Source organism: Mobula birostris, chromosome 19, assembly GCF_030028105.1.
Source record: "Mobula birostris isolate sMobBir1 chromosome 19, sMobBir1.hap1, whole genome shotgun sequence".
NCBI classification, from domain to species: domain Eukaryota; kingdom Metazoa; phylum Chordata; class Chondrichthyes; order Myliobatiformes; family Myliobatidae; genus Mobula; species Mobula birostris.
This window is the reverse complement of record NC_092388.1, coordinates 46,993,920-47,012,543: the sequence shown is the minus strand read 5'-3', so window position 1 is coordinate 47,012,543 and position 18,624 is coordinate 46,993,920. Positions and strand designations below refer to the sequence as shown.

Below are 18,624 nucleotides of genomic sequence, written 5' to 3'. Positions count from 1 at the left end.
AATGATAATCTCCCTTTCAATGTGATCGTCTTCAGTTTAGCAAACTGTAACTTGTGGTGGGTCTCAGAGATCAGTGCTAGAGCTTCCACAATTGGACCAGAAATGTATGAAGTTGCAATACAGTTACAGTGAGTCTTGAAGGTAATAATTGAAGCGTCACGTTCAGTGCAAGGGGAACAGAGTACAGAAGTAGAGATTCAAGTGTATGAGCAATGGCCAGACCAAACGAGAACTCCAGAATTCTCTGACCTCTGGCAGCCACTCCCATTTTCCTCCCCTCACCCCCACTCAATTTTTCCTTATTCTGGTGCTCTCCCACCTCTTGTCATCTCCACCCCCGCCCTCACAAACTGCCCGCCACCTCCTTCCCTTTACTCTATGGTGCAGTATCTTCTCTCATCAGATTTCTTCTTTTTCATCCCTTTGCCTCTTCTACCCCTCATCTCTCAGCTTCTCACCTCATTCCCTTTCATGCCCTTGCCCCTACCCGCCCGCCTCTCTGCACCTCTGAGACAGTTCAGCCGGTTGAACAGCGAAATATTTAACAGACTGGGTCTATAACCACGTCGTGTCGGAATATAAATCTCATTGATCTATTTCAGATCCTAAGGAAGTTCAGCAAGCTAGATGTTGAAAGGTTTCCCCTGGCGGATGAAGCTAGAAACAGAGGACATCACTTTAGACTCGTCAGGGTGGCCATTTAAATTGGAGATGAAGAGAAAATGATTCTCTTGTTTGGTTGAGAAACCTTTAGAAATTCTCTAACTCGGGCAGAAGTGTTGGGATATCAAACATATTCAGGGCAGAAACAGAGAGACTTTTTGGATACAGGGAATCGGGAGTTTGTGGGGATCTGAACAGTAATACTCTTTTATCACTGTGGAGGCCAAGTCATGGGATATATTTAAAGCAGCAATTTCTGCTCTTATGTCTTATGGACTGATATTGAAAGATTGAACAGGCTCGAGTATCTACAGGGCTTTCCTCTTGTTCCTATTACTTTTAAATATTAGTATTTGAACTAATAGCAAGTGCGAGGGTGCAAATTACACCGCATGCATTTCTTACAGGAAACAAGGGAAATTAAAGTGCATTGGATATCATGGTAATGTACAGGAGCAACATTCCAATTATAATTGCCTGCTATCGGTGCGGTTATAGCATGATACAACACAGTTACTATGCAGCTGAGCATCGGGAAACAGGTCCAGGTGGAGAGGCTGAAACCTTAGTACAGCAATTTCATGCTGTCAACTTTAATTTGACAGAGAACTCAAGCACCTCGTCAGGTGTGAACATTAACTCAGCACTAGCCCCTCCTCCACTGAATGAGTTCAACCTCAAGATCACCGCAAGAACAAGCTCAAAATCCAAGCCAAGTATAACATCGAAGTAGATGTCATCTACCACAGCGGTCCCCAACCACCAGGCCGCGGACCAGTACCGGGCCGCAAAGCATGTGCTACCGGGCCACGAGGAAACGATATGAGTCAGCTGCACCTTTCCTCATTCCCTGTCACGCACTGTTGAACTTGAACATAGGGTTGCCAACTGTCCCGTATTTGCCGGGACATCCCGTATATTGGGCTAAATTGGTCTGTCCCATACGGGACCGCCCTTGTCCTGTATTCCCCCAGCTAAGGTGGAGCGTTCCTATGAAACCTTTCGTGCCAAAATGGCGTAAAGCAAAGAAGCAATCACCACTAATTTATATGGGAAAAATTTTTGAGTGTTCCCAGATCCTAAAAATAACCTAACAAATCATACCAAATAACACATAAAACTGAAAATAAATAACAATAACATATAGTAAAAGCAGGAATGATATGATAAATACACAGCCTACATAAAATAGAAATAATGTATGTACAGTATAGTCAGGAAGATGAAGACGAAACCGATTTGTAGGGGAAAAATCGGCACGTACGCGCATGTACACATCACATGCGCACACAGGTGCCCGTTCAAGGCTTCATGGTCCTGGTAGTCTTTCCTGGGGTAAAGTGTCCCGGGATTTGACTGCTACTTTTGTCCCTTACTTGGGAGTGAGAAAGTTGGCAACCCTAACTGTAAAAGACATGTTGATGTGAGTTTAACTCTACTTGAACACCACCCACCCTCCTCCCGGTCGGCTGGTCCATAAGAATATTGTCAGTATTAAACCAGTCCGTGGTGCAAAAAAGGTTGGGGACCCCTGATCTACCAGACAACTAAACCCTGGCTCTTCTCTTAGATGGACATCAAGTATGGAGAGATTCTCCCTTGGCCAAAATTTATCCTGATGTCTGGTAATGCTCAATGTTCCATAGCAAAGCAAGTCTTTTAAAAAAATCATGGCAAAGGCAATTCTTCCATTAGCTCAATTAGCTTATCAACTGCCTGCACAATGCAGTACAGGAAGGAGCCAGGTTCAAATCCCCCATCTGCGCAGCACAAGCAACACTACCATGAGAACATCGACAATACAAAATCAGCCTCAGCATCCCTAGGTAATAAATAAAGAAAAAACAACCAGCAACATTTTCCTTGTTGTACTAAGCCCGTGGTTGCGAGTGCAAGCATACGAAACATCAACAAATCAAGCCTCTGCATTCAAGTTCAATACACTGTCAACACACTGCACTGAGGTTCACATGTTATTGTGCACAAGATGCAGGACAGAGGCCAAATTGTCAGTGCATATCCAGAGTGAATACCATTTGCTTTGGGAAGATGGAGCTCATCAGCTGTGACTGGCGGCTCATCCAGGAGAAGGAAAACTCAGATCTCAAACCTCTTCTGCCTTGCTGCTACATGCACTCATAGGGTAGCCTTCGGGAGTAAACCCCCAGAGGAAAAATCTGGAGCTGGAATCCCTAAGGCGGTCCTACATTGAGTTCATCTCTGACCGGCAATTCCTCTGGTGCCAACCTACGTTGGTCTCTGCCGTTCCTTTGGGTTCATCAGCTGCATAGAGATGGGGAGCCTGCTGCCTGGGCAACAGCTTGCTCTCCATCTCATACTGTCCTGGCTTGCAAACTGGTTTGATGCAGCAGGGAGGCAATATTCATGGTCAACCCTGTCCAATGGAGGGCCTCAGCAAGGTTTAATCTCAAATTCACATGGATCAATACCAAATTCGGGAGAGGATTTTGAAAAATGGTGTAGCGCCATATGGAAAGAACAGGGAATTGCAACTAATTCGTCAGCTGATAGAGGCAGGATGGATCAAATGTAAGATTCCAAGAATTCTAGAAAGGGTTGATGAGATTTTAAAAAGGTTAGAAATCAGTAGTGGGAAAAGTTCTGTGTATGTGCTTCACAAAGTTCTTTGTTTCAAAAACAGCAGAGGCAGAGGCAAGGTCACTACATTGGAATACAGTGATCAGTTTGATTTAGATTCTGTATAATATTAAAAATAAACATAAAACCTTTTACAAAGCAATTAAGACAATTCTCTATATAGACAACCAAAGCAAAACCAATCCATTGCTTCAGTGACATACCTGTTATGATGCACAACAACGCAATAGTGAGGGAAAAGCACAAGTGAATCATTTCTCATGGCACAAAACCCCAGGGCAGTGTAAAGCTTTCTTCTTTCCTTTTCCTTCCTTCAGTTGAAAATTCGGAAACACTGGGAAAGACCACACGATAGTCAGAAAACAAGTCAATAAAATCATTTATCCAGTGCCTTTAAAAAAATTTACACACAGTTATAATAGCAGTAGTTTGCTGAAATCTTATTCCATAATATAGAAAACTAAGTCACAACAAAGTTATATTTTTAGAAATTTCTGCCCCAGAAAGAAAGTCTGGTTTAAGGTCATGAACTTTTAGTCTGACCTCTGAACTTCAGTTGCATTTCTGTAACAAGGGCATTTCCACAGCACGGCTTCTCTGCATCATCCAGATCATCAAAACATGTCCAAATAGAACAGTTGTCTTTTAAATATAATAGACAAGGATATATCCTCTTTAGACTTGTTGATGCTAGGCCCTTAGACGCCACAGTAGCACTGTGGTTAGCACTGTGTTTTATAGTACAAGCGACCCAGTTCAGCTCCTGACACTGCCTGTAAGGAGTTTGTATGTTCTCCCCATGACCACATGGGTTTTCTCCAGGTGCTCCGGTTTCCTGCCACAGTCCAAAGACCTACCAGTTGGTACGTTAACTGAGCATTGTAAATTGTCTTGTGATTCGGCTAGGATTAAATCAGGGTATTGCTGGATGGTGTGGCTCGAAGCGCGAGATGGGCCTATTCCATTGTCTACCTCAATAAAATATTTTTTAAATTAAATTTAAACAGTTTCAAACCAATTCTTATTGCATATTATTTTGTTATACAAACCTTAGAGTAATAGAGTCATACGGCAAAACAGAAGCACGTCCTTCAGCCCAGCTAGCCTGAGCCAAACTCTTATTCTGCTTGGTCTCATTAGCCCACCCCCAGACCATAGCCCCCTATATCTTTCCCATCCATGTATTTATCAAAACTTCTCTTAAACATTGCAATCAAACCCGCATTATCTACTTCTGCTGGCAGCTTGTACCATGCTCGCATCATCCTCTGAGTGAAGAGGTTAGCCTCAGTTTTTCCTTTAACATTTCACCCTTAACCTCTGATCTCTAGTCTCACCCAACCTCAGTGGAAAAAAAACCTGCTTGTATTTACCCTATATATATATCCCCTCAATTTTGTCAAATCCCCCCTCATTATCCTGCCTTCCAGGGAGTAAAGTCCAAACCAATTCAACCTTTCTCAATAACTAAGCTCCTCGTCCCAACAACATCCTTGCAAATTTTCTTTGTATTCTTTCAATCTTATTGATATCTTTCCTGTAGGTAGATGTCCAGAAGTGCATGCAATGCTCCAAATTTGGCCTCACTAACATCTTATAAAACTTCAACATAACATCCCAACACCTCTACTTTAAAGGCATCCGTTAGTCTTGCGAGACCATGGATCTGTGCCTGGAAAGTCTTCAGTCTCCAGGGCGCAGGCCTGGGCAAGGTTGTATGGAAGACCAGCAGTTGCCCATGCTGCAAGTCTCCCCTCTCCACGACACCAATGTTGTCCAAGGGAAGGGCATTAGGACCCATACAGCTTGGCACCAGTGTCATCATAGAGCAATGTGTGATTAAGTGCCTTGTTCAAGGACAGAACACACGTTGCCTTGGCTGGGGCTCGAACTCACGACCTTCAGGTCGCTAGTCCAATGCCTTAACCACTTGGTCACGTGCCCACACACCTCTACTTAATATTTTGAATAACAAAGGTCAATGTACCATACACTCTCTTTACAAACCTTTTCATCTGTGATGCCAGTTTCAAGGAATTATGGATCTTTATTCCCAAATCTCTCTGTTCTACTGCACTCCCCAGGTGCTCTACTATTCACTGTGTAAATGCTACTACAGTTTGTCTTCCCAAAGTACAACACCTCACATTTGTCTGCATTAAGTTCTATCTGCCATTTTTCAGCCCATTTTCTCAGCTGATCCAGATCCCACTACAAGTTTTGATTGCCTTCCTCGTTGTGCACTATGCTCCCAATCTTCATGTCATCCATGAATCTACTGATCTATTTTAACACATTATCATCCAGATTGTTGATATGGATGACGAACAACAATGGACCCAGCACCGATCCCTGCAGCACTTCACTAGCCACAGGCTGGACTCCAGTCAGAGAAGCAACCATCTACTACCACTCTCTGACTTCTCCCGCGAAGCCAATGTCGAATTCAATTCTTACTTCATCTGATTACCAAGGCACCAAGTCTTCTTGATCAACCTCCCATGCAGGGCTTTGTCAAAGGCCTTGCTAAATCCAAATAGATAACGTCCACTGCCTTTGCCTCACAATTTTTACTAGATTGAGCACAGATCATCAGCCGTTCAGATTTATTGACCACGGATCAAGAGAAATGGGAAAACCAATTGAGTGAGGACCGTTCAATAACAATATTAAATGTGTGAAGTGGAAAGCACTCTATTGATCAGATAACCCATTATGTTATGAACACAAAATTAGAAAGAATGATATTACTGTGATGAAACTTCAATTTCCAGTGCATTAATCAAACACACTTGTTCACATAAATTTAGATTAACAATATCCTTAAGCCTACCCCACTTCATTCATACACAAAAAGAAAATTTTGTTGTAGATTAATCCACAGAGGTGCTTTATCTTTATGCTCATAGAAACATCCATTCAATGATGTTATAGAGTGCAATCAACAAACATTTTCATGTCTCTGAGAAATTCAATAGACAGTCATGGACATCACTGCAGATTTACCATGCCATTTTGTGCCAGGAGATAGGTCTGGTCCATGGGTTGAGATTCCAAATTGGAGAAAACCCAATTTTGATGCTATCAGAAATGACCTGGCAAGTGTCAATTGGGACAAGCTGCTTTCTGGAAAGGTGTACTTGGAAAGTAGGAGGCCTTCAAAAATGTAATCCATGTGTGGAGCCAAGACAGAAGGGGAGATCTTAAATGCATTCTTTGCATTTGTATTTATTTGGGAGATGGATACAGAGTCGATAGAAGTGGGGCAAGGTGGCATCAATTTCATGGACCCTGTATGGATTACAGAGAAGGTTGGTCCTACCCTGAGGCAAATCAGGGTGGATAAATCCCCAGGGACTGACAGGTGTTCCATTGGACCCTACGGGAGGCAAGTGCAGAAATTGCTGGAGCCCCAGCAGAGATAGTTAAAATATCCTTAGAGACAGGAGAGATACCAGAAGATTGGAGGATAGCCAACATTTTTCCGCCATTTAAAAAAAGGCTCTGAACAGAAACCAGGAAATTATAGGCCGGTGATTCTGACATCAGTTGTGGGAAAGTTATTGGAAGGTATTCTCAGACACCCGATATATAATTATTTGGATAAACATGGACTGATTAAGGATAGTCAGCATGGCTTCGTGCGTGGTAGATCACATCTAATCAATCTTATAAGAGTTTTTCAATGAAGCTACCAAGAAAGTGGATGAAGGCAAGGCAGTGGATGTTGCCTACATGGACTTTAGCAAGGAATTTGACAAGGTCCCGCATGGGAGGCTGGTCAAGAAGGTTCAATCACTTAGCATTCAGCGTGAGATAGTAAATTGGATTAGACATTGGCTTTGTGAGAGAAGCCAGAGAGTGGTAGTAGAGTGTTGCCTCTCTGACTGGAGGCCTGTGACTAGTGGTGTGCTGCAGGGATCGGTGTTGGGGCCTTTGTTGTTTGTCTGGATGATAATGTGGTTAACTGGATCAGCACATTTGTGGATAACACTAAGATTGGGGGTGTAGTGGACAGTGAGAAAGGTCATCATGGCTTGCAGGGGGATCTGCATCAGCTAGAAGAATAGCAGATGGAATTTAATGCAAACAAGTACGAGGTGTTGCACTTCAGTAGACCATCCAGGATCTGTCTTACACAGTAAACAGTAGGACACTGAGGAGTGTTAGAACAAAGGGATACAGGTACATAATTTCTTGGAAGTGGCATCACAGGTAGATGGGGTCAAAAGGAAGGCTGATGGCACATTGGTCTTTATAAATCAATGTATTGAGTACAGAAAATGGGACGTTATGTTGAAGTTATACAAGACATTGGTGAGGCCTAACTTGGAGTATTGTGTGCAGTTTTAGTCACCTATAGGAAAGCTGTAAACGAGGTTGAAAGAGTGCAGAGAAAATTTGTAAGAATATTGCCAGGTTTGGAGGACCTGAGTTATAAGGAAAGATTGAATAGGTTAGGACTGTATTCATTAGGACATAGAAGATTGAGAGGAGATTTGATAGAAGTATACAAAATTATGAGGGGTATAGATAGGGTAAATGCAAATAGACTTTTCCCACTGAGGTTGAGTGGGACTACAACCAAAGGTCATGGGTTAAGGGTGAAAGCTGAGAAGCTTAAGGGGAGCATGAGGGGAAACTTCTTCACTCAGGGGGCCATGTGAGTGTGGAATGAGCTGCCAGCACAAGTTGTCCATGGGAGCTCGACATCAACATTTAAGGGAAGTTTGGATTGGTACATGGATAGTAGGGATATGGAGGGCGATGGTCCTGGTGCAAGTCGATGGGAGTAGGCAGTTTAAATGGTTTCGGCATGGATTACATGGGCTGAAGGGCCTGTTTCTGTGCTGTACATCTCTATGATTCTACGTTGTGGTATGGTTCACCTGACTGAAATTCCCAAATTCAGAAATAAAGATGTCTGAAGTGATGAGGTCTACATGGTGGGAGACGACAACCCAACATTAGTGGAGTTATTAGGAAGGTTACCAAACTGCACTCTTAGGTACATAGGAACAACAGATAGGTGAGAATGCCTTAAAGCCAAGATTTTTCTTCTTCCTGGCAAGATGGCATTGAGACTGTTTGAACCATCAAAATCCAATTTAGTAGCAAGTGGAACTGCAAGATCCTGCTTCTTGTATTCTTATAGTGAACTAGTTAATGCAACAAATGAAATCCTGCCAGCTGGATCACAGAACTGAGAGGAATTACAGTATTCTTTATGGCTAGGTTCTCACCCTTTCCCAAACACATTCTGGTTAACGACTCAACAGGGGAGCGGTGCTGCCGGAGCTCACCGGAGCACCGCTCCAGCACCTCTGTAAAAAAAGTCAAAATAAACAAGCAGGGAATTTAACAGAGGCCACATATTAAATAGAGGGAATTTTATGGAAGCGGGGGTTGGGGAGAGGGGGTGGTGGCTGGTGGGGAAAATACCACTTATAACATTGGGATATTTGATCATTTTTGGTGAAATCCTGTTTTTTTATTTGGGTATTTGTGAAATTCCTCCTCACTTGAGCCATTGTCGCAGCGTACCCTGCCTCCCGCCATTTCACAGATCCTCAGTCTCTCTCCAGCACTCGCTGTTTGAGCGTTGTTCATTGAGAAAGTAACAATCTTAGATCGTTTGAAAAGTGGCACGTCGCACGCCGAAGTGGGCCGTACGGTCGGTAAGAACGAATCGAGCATTTGCACAATAAAGCAGAAAGAACCTGCAATTCGTGGAAGTGTTAGTGCTGCCCCTACAACGTCAAAAATGGTCTCTCTGGTTCATGATAAAGTACTTGCAAAAACTGAGAAAGCATTAAGCGTGTGGCTAGAGGACATGTCACAGAAGCATATCCCTGTTGATGGCAAAATTATGCATGAAAAAGCACTTAGCCTCTATGAGCACTACTGTGAGGGGGTTGAGGACAGCAAGAGGAAGGAGTTTAAGGCTAGTAAGGGATGGCTGGCTGGTTATGTAAAGCGTTACAGCCTCAAGAACTTACAGATCACGGGAGAATCGGCATGGCAGGTGTACCAAGTATTCTATTATGGAGCCGATCGAAGTACACGCTTGAAGTCTCTAAGAAAGAAAATTGTTGATCACAAACTATCAAAAGCTCACACTGCTGCTCTAAGTGTTGAAAATATAGCTAGTGAAGGTGCTCTTCGAAAATTATGTGACACCTTGAATGCTTCGCATCTAAAAGCAACTTGTTCAATTTTTCATTCTACATATTATTTAGCTCAGAATGACAAACCATACTCTGATCACTTTGGCTTATTGGAACTTCAAAAAAAATGGTATTGACATTGGAATTGGACTGCATTCCCGTACTAGTGCTACAGAGATAATTAATCACATAGCCATTAATATGAAAAAGAAAATTTGCCAGCATATCAAGCAGATAAATGGCAAATTTTCTGTTCTCATTGATGAAACAACAAGCCTGAGCATTAAGACCGCCCTAATAATTTATTTGAAATGTGAAAGTGATAAGGAAGGTGATCCCCATTTTATATTTTTAGATCTAATTGAACTGCCTGATCAGAAAGCTGCAACTATTACTGACCATCTATTGAACTGTCTCAATAACCATGGGTTTGATGACCCTTGCTTGAAACAGAACCTTGTAGCATTTGCGCGTGATGGGGCGAGCGTAATGCTTGGTGTCAAATCTGGTGTTGCTACAATTCCCAAGGAACATTACCCTGATATGATAACTTGGCACTGTCTGAATCACAGATTAGAACTTGCAGTAGGTGATTCGGTGAGAGAAGTTCATGAAATAAATCATTTTCAATCATTTATGGACAAATTGTACTCTGTTTACAGTAGATCACCTCTAAATCAAAAGGAACTGTCTGAATGTGCCTCTCAACTAGAACAACAAATTTGCAAAATAGGCCATGTTCTGGGCACCAGGTGGGTAGCTAGCTCGTTTCGAACAGTTTCAGCAGTGTGGCAAAATTATGAAGCACTGTGTTTTCATTTTGAAAAAGCAATGTAACAAGATCTGGGAGTGACAGAAAAACCTGTGAAGGTCTGCTGAAAAGACTCTCTTCAGAACAGCTTCTATTGGACTTAGCTCTAATGTATGACACATTGCATGAACTTGGTTTACTGTCAGAGTGTTTACAGAAATGCACTACTACGATTGTTTATGCAGACAAACTGATCCAACGGAGCACAAAATCACTGCATGGACTGAAAGAGCAACCTGGTACAAAAACTCTAGAAGCTCAAGAGGCAGTTGAAAAGGGGAAGTTTGGAGAAATTACCTTAACAAGCACCAACAAAATTGTCTCCATTAATTATCTACAGTTTCTTACTAGTCTTATAAACAATATGCAGCACCGTATGTTCACGGCAACATCCTTGAAAGGTTTTCAAACTTCTAAACCTCAAAGTATGTATAAATCCCTGCTAAATGAAATGTGTGCCCTTGATAAAGATAACTGGCCTGCTGAAATATCACCTAATTATGGAGAAGCTGCAATATCATCTCTCTGTAAGAGGTTTCAGCTTTCTTCTTCCTCTGTAATAAATGCCTTCAGAGATTATGTGGAGGATTGTGGACGCCGCATCCCCCAAGATTTACGTCCATTACTGAGCTGTTCACAAGTTATTCCCATTAGTACTGCTGAGAGTCAGAAAGGATTCAGTCACATGAACTTGATAATAACAACAACACGCTCAAGAATTCTCATAAATCATGTATCAACACTTATGTTTGTTAAACTACACGGATCTCCTCTAGTTCAGTGGAATCCTGAGCCGTACGTCGCATCATGGCTGCGACACCACAGATCAGCAGATGACACCAGGATGAGAGTTGCTTCAGACCCCCAAACACATATTACACCTGACCTTTTGTGGAAACTATTGTGAAACTTCTCATTGGTGGCATTTAGTAAGTAGGTAATTACTTTTAAATTGGTAAAATACATAATTACCATCTTTTTCTTTACTTGTTTAATAATTATATTTTATGATAATTAGTGAGTGCAACCATGCAATACTTTGTCATATTATTAAATTAAGTATTATATGTTTTATTGTACCAGTTATACACTGAAATGTAGTGATAGGCTATAATCTTGTTAATGTTTCAACTAAAACTATATTTCTGTGGAGCTCTGGAATTCATATATTTCTTTCATCTTGGTTTAGTGCTTGACATTATAAGAAGCCCTATTTTTATATATATATATCACACCCAATTTGTGTACCTGCTCATTACGTGAATGGGGCAAGGAAGTTGCCCAGTACATGAAATGAGCAAGTACACAAATTGGGTGTGACATATATATAGAGAGGATATAGGAAATGACAAGCATCTTGTCAGCTCCGGCACCTAAAAAATTTTAGCACTGCACCCCTGCGACTCGATAGTTGTTATGGTGCTGCTTTGCTCAGTTGATAGCATTCACCTCTTAGTTACCAACCTGTTCTGTCAAGTTCTGATGCAGATCTAAAGCCAACAAAGCATGACTTCATTCTTGTACCGAGGGAGAGTAGTATTTTTGGGAGGTGTTGCTCTTTCAGATGAGACACTAAAATCCAAGTCCCATTTCCTGATAATGCAGGGTTTTAACCTGAAACCACGACAATTCTTCCTCAGCAACCCCCCTCCTCCCCCACCCCCCACCACAGACACTGCTCAACCCAGAGTTCCTCTGACGGGTTGTTCCAGATTCCACCATCACCGTCCCTTGTGCTCCTGATTATTCAAGTGACTACATGGGTTTCTATGGCAATATTAAACATTACATACTCAACAGTAACTACTGAAAACAGCAACAAACAACCGTCTGGAGGAACTCTACAGGTAGAAGAAAGGACATGTCACTGATTTCGGTCATAATGCTGCATCAGCAGAAAATGAGACTTTGATTTTGGTGTCTTATCTGAAAGAAAACCACCTCCCCATTGTGATTCAGAGTTTTGATCCAAATCATCAACAATTCCTTTTCTCCCAAGGACACTGGCCCAGCAGATTGTTTAATCTCTAATTTCCAGTATCTGCAATCACATGTGCCTCTACCAAAAACATTGCTTGGTTCTTCATTTCATTTGTATACAAAGTAGTTTAAACAAGAACTTTTGCAATTTAACGGTTATTTTGCCCCTCTCCATCATCAGCTCACCCTCCCTTTCCCAGTTCTGATGAAATGTCTTCCATTTGAAATGTTAATTTATATTGTCTGACCCATTTCAGACTTCGTTTTATTTCAGATTTGCTACTTTATCAATTTTCTAATCATTAACAAGCTTCACATTCACTAGCTGTCTCAAATGGGGGATGCTATCAAATGCCTTCTTGAGCTCTTTATGAATTACATGCAAAAACTTTCTCCTGCCCACTTTTCAAATTGTTCAATCAAAGATGGACACTTATTGCATATTCATAATGGATTCACTCAATCCTATTTTTCTAGATGTGCCATCACATTATTCTTCACAAATTTCCTGACTGCAGGTATTAAACTGATTGGTTTACAGTTCCCTTGGCTCACCTTTCCCATTTTTCTAAGGAGTGAAGTGCTCTACTTCACTGCCCATTACACTGCTGGGGTTTAGGGCAGCAATGAAGGTCCTCTATCCCTGGTGGTATCCAGGGCTTCCACAATTGTGTCAGTAGCTCGGTTTTCACTACTCTCAGTCATGCAAGTCCCTGGTGGAGACTCAGGAATACCGTCACACTCAGATATAGAAGGATTATTTATTGCTGTTTTTGTAACAGTTTTGTTTCACCAGTCAGGGTTGTTAGCCCTGAACTGAACCCCTGAAACCAGAGGACTGGTGGACCACTCTTAGTCTGGCTTCTACCCTTTGGCCTGTTCAGCATGGCTGACTCCAGGCAACATAGCCTCTAAACCCCATGACAAGGGTGTGGTCTTCTTAGAGGAAAGCGTGAAATGGTATGGATAAAACGTTAGCAAAGTGATACAGCAAATGCTGCTGTAGTTGCCCAACTAGACTAATCTAGGTTAAATTCTAACTTTGAGCACTGTCTGCGTAGAGTATGGATGGTCTTTCTGTGGGATCCTCCCTCTACCCCCGCCCCATTGTCCCATTTCTTCCCATATTCCAGAGATGACAGGGTAAGTGAATTGGGTGTTGTAAATTGCCCTTGTGTGTAAGGATTGCTGAGCAGGAAGCTGAGAGGGGATAGGTTGCAAGGGGGATAAATGGGAAATGGTACTGATGGGAATATTCTGAGAGCTGCTATAGATAGAGACCATTCTGCCCACTTTGTAGAAAACAATAAAATGAATTTACAATTTTAGGAAATTTCAGCCTCTCACACAATTTCTTTAAAATCCAGGAATGGAAGCTGTGAGATTCTGATATGACTTCTTTGGGCTTATTTTAATGAATTCACTGCTATTTTGCTGTTGTTAATTTTTGCAGGTTCTTGCTCCATATTTAATCTTAAATCACTCAGAATGTCTTGGAAAGCTACCCTCCTTTACTGTAAATCATGATATTGTAATGAAAATGGTGGAATGATAGATCATTCAAATCTATCCACCTTTTTCATTTGCTTTGTCATTCATATCCTAGTTACAACATTTCATGACTTCGACATCCATTGTAAGCTTTCATTTTCTTTTTCACAGCTATTATTGTTTGTTTAGACACATATACTTTGCGAATCTCTGCTTATTGCTAAGATTTTGGGAGATTTCATCTCAGTTTGGCTTTTTTCCCCCACTTCGTGCTTTTAGAAGCCCATTGTTTTGATGGAGCCTTGCTCTTCAGTGGCACACACAGGTCCAATATCAGAGTAAATACCTTTTTTGAACTCATCTCACTATTCCCCTGTAAATTCATTCATTTACAGGCATACCCCATTTACCATGGACATCACAGTTCACCCCATGGAAGTTACCATTGCCCAAATATTGATGCCTGCAGCCAATTTGCATTCTGAGCTTTAATAACTTGCAGTGAACTTGATTACATTACTAGGCAAATATCCACACTGTTAGCTAAACCTGACTCATTTCTGAGAAATTATTATTTTTCAAAAAACCTATCACTGGACCTTTGAGCCAGAAAATTACCTGTCCTTGGCTTTGAGCCACGTTAACAGATCTCAGAGGACGGTGCTTGACGGTACAACTTGTTTCACGGTACCAGGTGGGTGGACAGAGACGGTCACAGTCTCTTCCTGTCAAGCAGGAATGATCTATGAAGGGAGGATGGAGATTCTCCCGTCAGCCCTGGCCAGTCTGGTAGTTTGTCTCCATTAGTGATGAAGGTAGACGGGAAAGTAATTTGAAAGAACTAATTGGATAAGAGACGGGGATACAGAGCTTACAAAATGGAATGGGGAGTGGAGACGACCATCAACCAAACCAAATAACTGATTAAACCTTTGCTCAGAATTCCAACAAGCTCCTAATAGAATAACTTGGCCATTCATTACACCTGCCCCACCTTACACTGTTCCAGTAAAAAGATTCGGTGAGATTAGCTGGCGAATTCCACTGTCAGCATCAGACACCGATCAATCTGCAGACTGGACCACTCGCCGGCGTAGGGACCCGGTGAGAACAAAGAAACTGAACTAAAACTCGCACTTAACGGCTTTAAGAAATTTACCAGCCGGCCCCATTAACTCAACCCGTCATGGCTCGGCAGTGACGTTGTCTGGTTAGTTTTAATGGCCGAAGTACATGATTCTTATATCCTCGTCTCTTTAAAAATGAAGGTGGCCTATTAGCAAGCCGATAGGCCGGGAACTAAGGGATGTGGGGGTGTTGATATTTTTATTCTCTCTCTCTCTCTCTCTCTCCCCCCTCCCACCCCGTTTTAAAATTATTCCTCCAAATACTTATCGCGCACTCACTGGGGTTAGCTCTGGCGGGTTCACTTGGTCACCACGACTCCAGCGAGACACTTCTGTGATTCGAGATTACCTCAGAAACCGAGGGAGAGACGTGCCTCGCTCGGATGCCACAAAGAGACAGTGCCGTCCACCTCCTGACATGCAACCCAAGATTTCTTCCACCCTGAAGCCGGTGGATCAGGGAACCACTAGAGAACACAGGGATGGTGAAGGAAATGAGTCACCTTGCGCATCAGATCGGCCTAGACTGTGGTTATTCCCGGTAGTTCACGGCTTGCATTGTATTCCCCCATGATGTGCGGGTCGGCCCTACAACGCAGACCGGCAGTGGGAATGACTCCCATCTGAGGAGTCAGCCGCGGGCAAATCTCCCACTGGGCTGGGGTGGGGTGGGGTCAGAGAATGGGCGAAGAATAAGGTTGCTAGATTCCTACTACCGAGAAGCAGCCTGCTTGAATCCTACCTAGCCAATTCTTTGCTGCTCTCCACCGTCTGCACTGAGCGAGCCGAGTTCATCCGAGTAGCAGCCCACGGAGCCGCAGTCAATGGTACACACAAAATAATCTGCGGACGCTGGGATCAAAGCAACACTCACAGACTGTCCTCGTCCGCGGTGACCGCAGTGACTGTGAGGCAGGTGTACGGTGCGAGCGCCGGCTCCGGTTACTGAACCCTCCTCTCGGCACCAGATGTGATGTGATCCCGTGGTCTCAGCTGCCGCTCACATCTGCCACCTTATTGTAAGGATGGAAATGCTGCTCACGTAAACGGTTAGCTCCCGCACAGTTATCTGCGGGACTATATTCCACCACAGAATGTATTTCAGTCGTGGAGCCACGACTCGGTGTTCCGCGTTCACTGTACAGCTTCAAGATGCTTTATTACTGGATATTACTTTTCAACTACACATTTACGGTCAAAGTTCACTATATTCACAAATTCCCAGCCCGCTATTCAGCAGTATAAATGCTGTTCTTATACGAAAAAAAACATTAAATCAACACGGAGGCTAGTCTTTATTATTCCTGAATTCTGAACGCACTTCAGCAGAAAATGCTGGAAAAGCCCAGCAAATTGGGCGGCGTTTGTGGAAAGAGGAACAGTGAGGGTTTCTGGGCAGAAATGGGAGGGAGAGAGAGATCCAAGTTTGTCCTTAGTAGGGAAGAAGGCGGGCGTATAAAATGAAGGGAATGTCTGTCGTATTATGCGATGAAACGACATGATGCGGTTAATTACTAGCACATTACGCTTCCTGGTCTGTGCTATGTGCTGTTAATAAAAAAGTGGTGGGACGTCTCCAGCAGGCTTAACTTTGAGGAGCATGAGAAAAAAACTGAGCCAACATTATTTAAAGACAGAAAATGCCGAAACGCTAAGCAGGGCAGGTGGCATCAGTGGAAAGAGAAATAATTTACATTTCAGATGAGGAATCCTTCATCAGGTTCGGGAGAGGAACAATGTGGTCTGGATAACAGCAAACTCTGAGTGCAACAATTTCAGATAAAGAGGTAGTGCCGAGCAAGCTTGTGGGCCTGAAGATCGATAAGTTCCCTAGTCCTGATGGAATGCATCCCAGGGTACTAAAAAAAATGCCAAAAGTTATGGTAGAGGCTTTGGTGATAATTTACCAAAATTCTCTGGACTCTGGGCAGATTCCAGCCGATTGGAAGACGGCGAATGTCACGCCATTGTTCAAAAAAGGATGTAGGCAAAGGCAGGTAACTATAGTTGGTTTAACATCTGTAGTTGGAAAAATGCTTGAAGCTATCATTAAAGAAGAAATAGCGAAGCATCTGGAAAGAAATGTATCCATCAGGCGGATGCAGTATGAATTCAGCACAGGCAGGTCCTGTTTGACAAACTTACTGGAGTTCTTTGCGGATATGATGAGCACAGTGGATAGAGGGGAACAGATGGACGTTGCTTACCTGGATTTCCAGAAGGCGTTCGATAAGGTGCTGCGTACAAGATAAGAGAAGGAAACATAGAGTTGAGGGTGATGTATTAGCATGGATAGAGGATTAGTTAACCAATAGAAAACAGAGAGTTGGGATACATGGGTTACTCTGGTTGTCAATCAGCGGTGAGCGATGTGCCGCAGGGGTCGGCACTGGGCCCACAGCTGTTCACAATATACATTAACGATCTGGAAGAGGGGACGGTGTGTAGTGTATCTAAGTTTCCTGATGACACTAAATGAGTGGAAAAGCAAATTGTGCAGAAGATACGGAGAGTCTGCAGAGAGATATAGATAGGTTAAGTGAGTGGGCAAGGGTCTGGCAAGTTGAGTACAATGTTGGTAAATGCGAGGTCATCCAATTTGGAAGGAAAAATGGAAGATCAGATCTTTATTTAAATGGTAAAAAAATTGCAGCATGCTGTTGTGCAGAGAGTCTTGGGAGTGCCCGTGCATGAATCACAAAGGTTGGTTTGCAGGTGCAGCAGGCTATCAAGAAGACAAATGAAATGTTGGCCTTCATTGCTAGAGGGATTGAATTTAAGAGCAGGGAGCTTATGTTGCAACTGTACAGGGTACTGGTGAGGCTGCACCTGGAGTACTGTGTGCAGTTCTGGTCTCCATACTTGGATATACTGGCTTTGGAGGCGGTGTAGAGGAGGTTCACCAGGTTGATTCCAGATATGAGGAGAATGGACTATGAGGAGAGATTGAGTCACCTGGGACTGTATTCGCTGGAATTCAGAAGAATGACAAGAGATCTTATAGAAACACATAGAATTATGAAAGGGGTAGATAAGATAGAGGCAAGAAGGTTGTTTACACCGGTAGGTGAGACTAGAACTAGGGGACATAGCCTCAAGATTCAGGGGAGTAGATTTAGGACAGAGATGAGGAGGTACTGCTTTTCCCAGAGAGCGGTGAATCTGCGGAATTCTCTGCCCGATGAAGCAGTGGAGGCTACCTCAGTAAATATATTTAAGACAAGGATGGATAGATTTTTGCATAGTAAGGGAATTTAAGGGTTATGGGGAAAAGGCAGGTGGGTGGAGATGAGTCCATGACCAGATCAGCTGTGATCTTACTAAATGGTGGAGCAGGCTTGATGGGCCAGGTGGCCGACTCCTGCTCCTATTTCCTATGTTCTAATGTTCAACAAAGGGAATTTCTCTGATAGAGAAAAGACAGCTGGTGGGTGGGATAAGGGAAAACTATTATAACTGTGGAACTTGTTTCTGATTTGGCTGCAGCATAGTGAACTCGCTCACTGGACCAGACCATACAGACACAACAAGAGTAAGGGAAGGCAGGCAGAAATGGTTCCTGTATATAGAGAAAGATCATGTTATTTAAAGCTAGAGAACCCCATGTTGAATCTTGAATGCTGCACGTGCCCAAAAGATTGTATTGTGTCCCATTGTAACAGTGTAAAGTACCATTTAATTATCAAAGGTCCAGGTTGATCACTAAATGTTTGGTTTATAATCTCTTAAAGTGAAATGGTAGATTAAAATTTTGTTTATATTCAAT

At 42.7% G+C, this 18,624-nt stretch overlaps 1 protein-coding gene across 4 annotated transcripts in view; it reads right to left on the bottom strand.

Annotated features, from left to right (window-relative positions):
• The window catches only part of LOC140212579 (dyslexia-associated protein KIAA0319-like), a 76,181-nt gene extending 60,199 nt beyond the window's left edge, over positions 1-15,982 (bottom strand). For 2 of the 4 annotated variants that reach the window (XM_072283548.1, XM_072283552.1), the window contains exons 1-2: positions 15,601-15,982; positions 3,486-3,616 (exon numbers count right to left, since the gene is read on the bottom strand). In XM_072283548.1, the coding sequence (XP_072139649.1) occupies positions 3,486-3,537 (52 nt within the window). In that variant the 5' untranslated portion in view covers positions 3,538-3,616; positions 15,601-15,982. Of the gene's footprint in view, positions 1-3,485; positions 3,617-15,137; positions 15,308-15,600 lie in introns of those variants that run through there. The other 2 variants (XM_072283551.1, XM_072283549.1) reach the window with 2 other exon arrangements.
• Between the last annotated feature and the right edge of the window lie 2,642 nt (positions 15,983-18,624).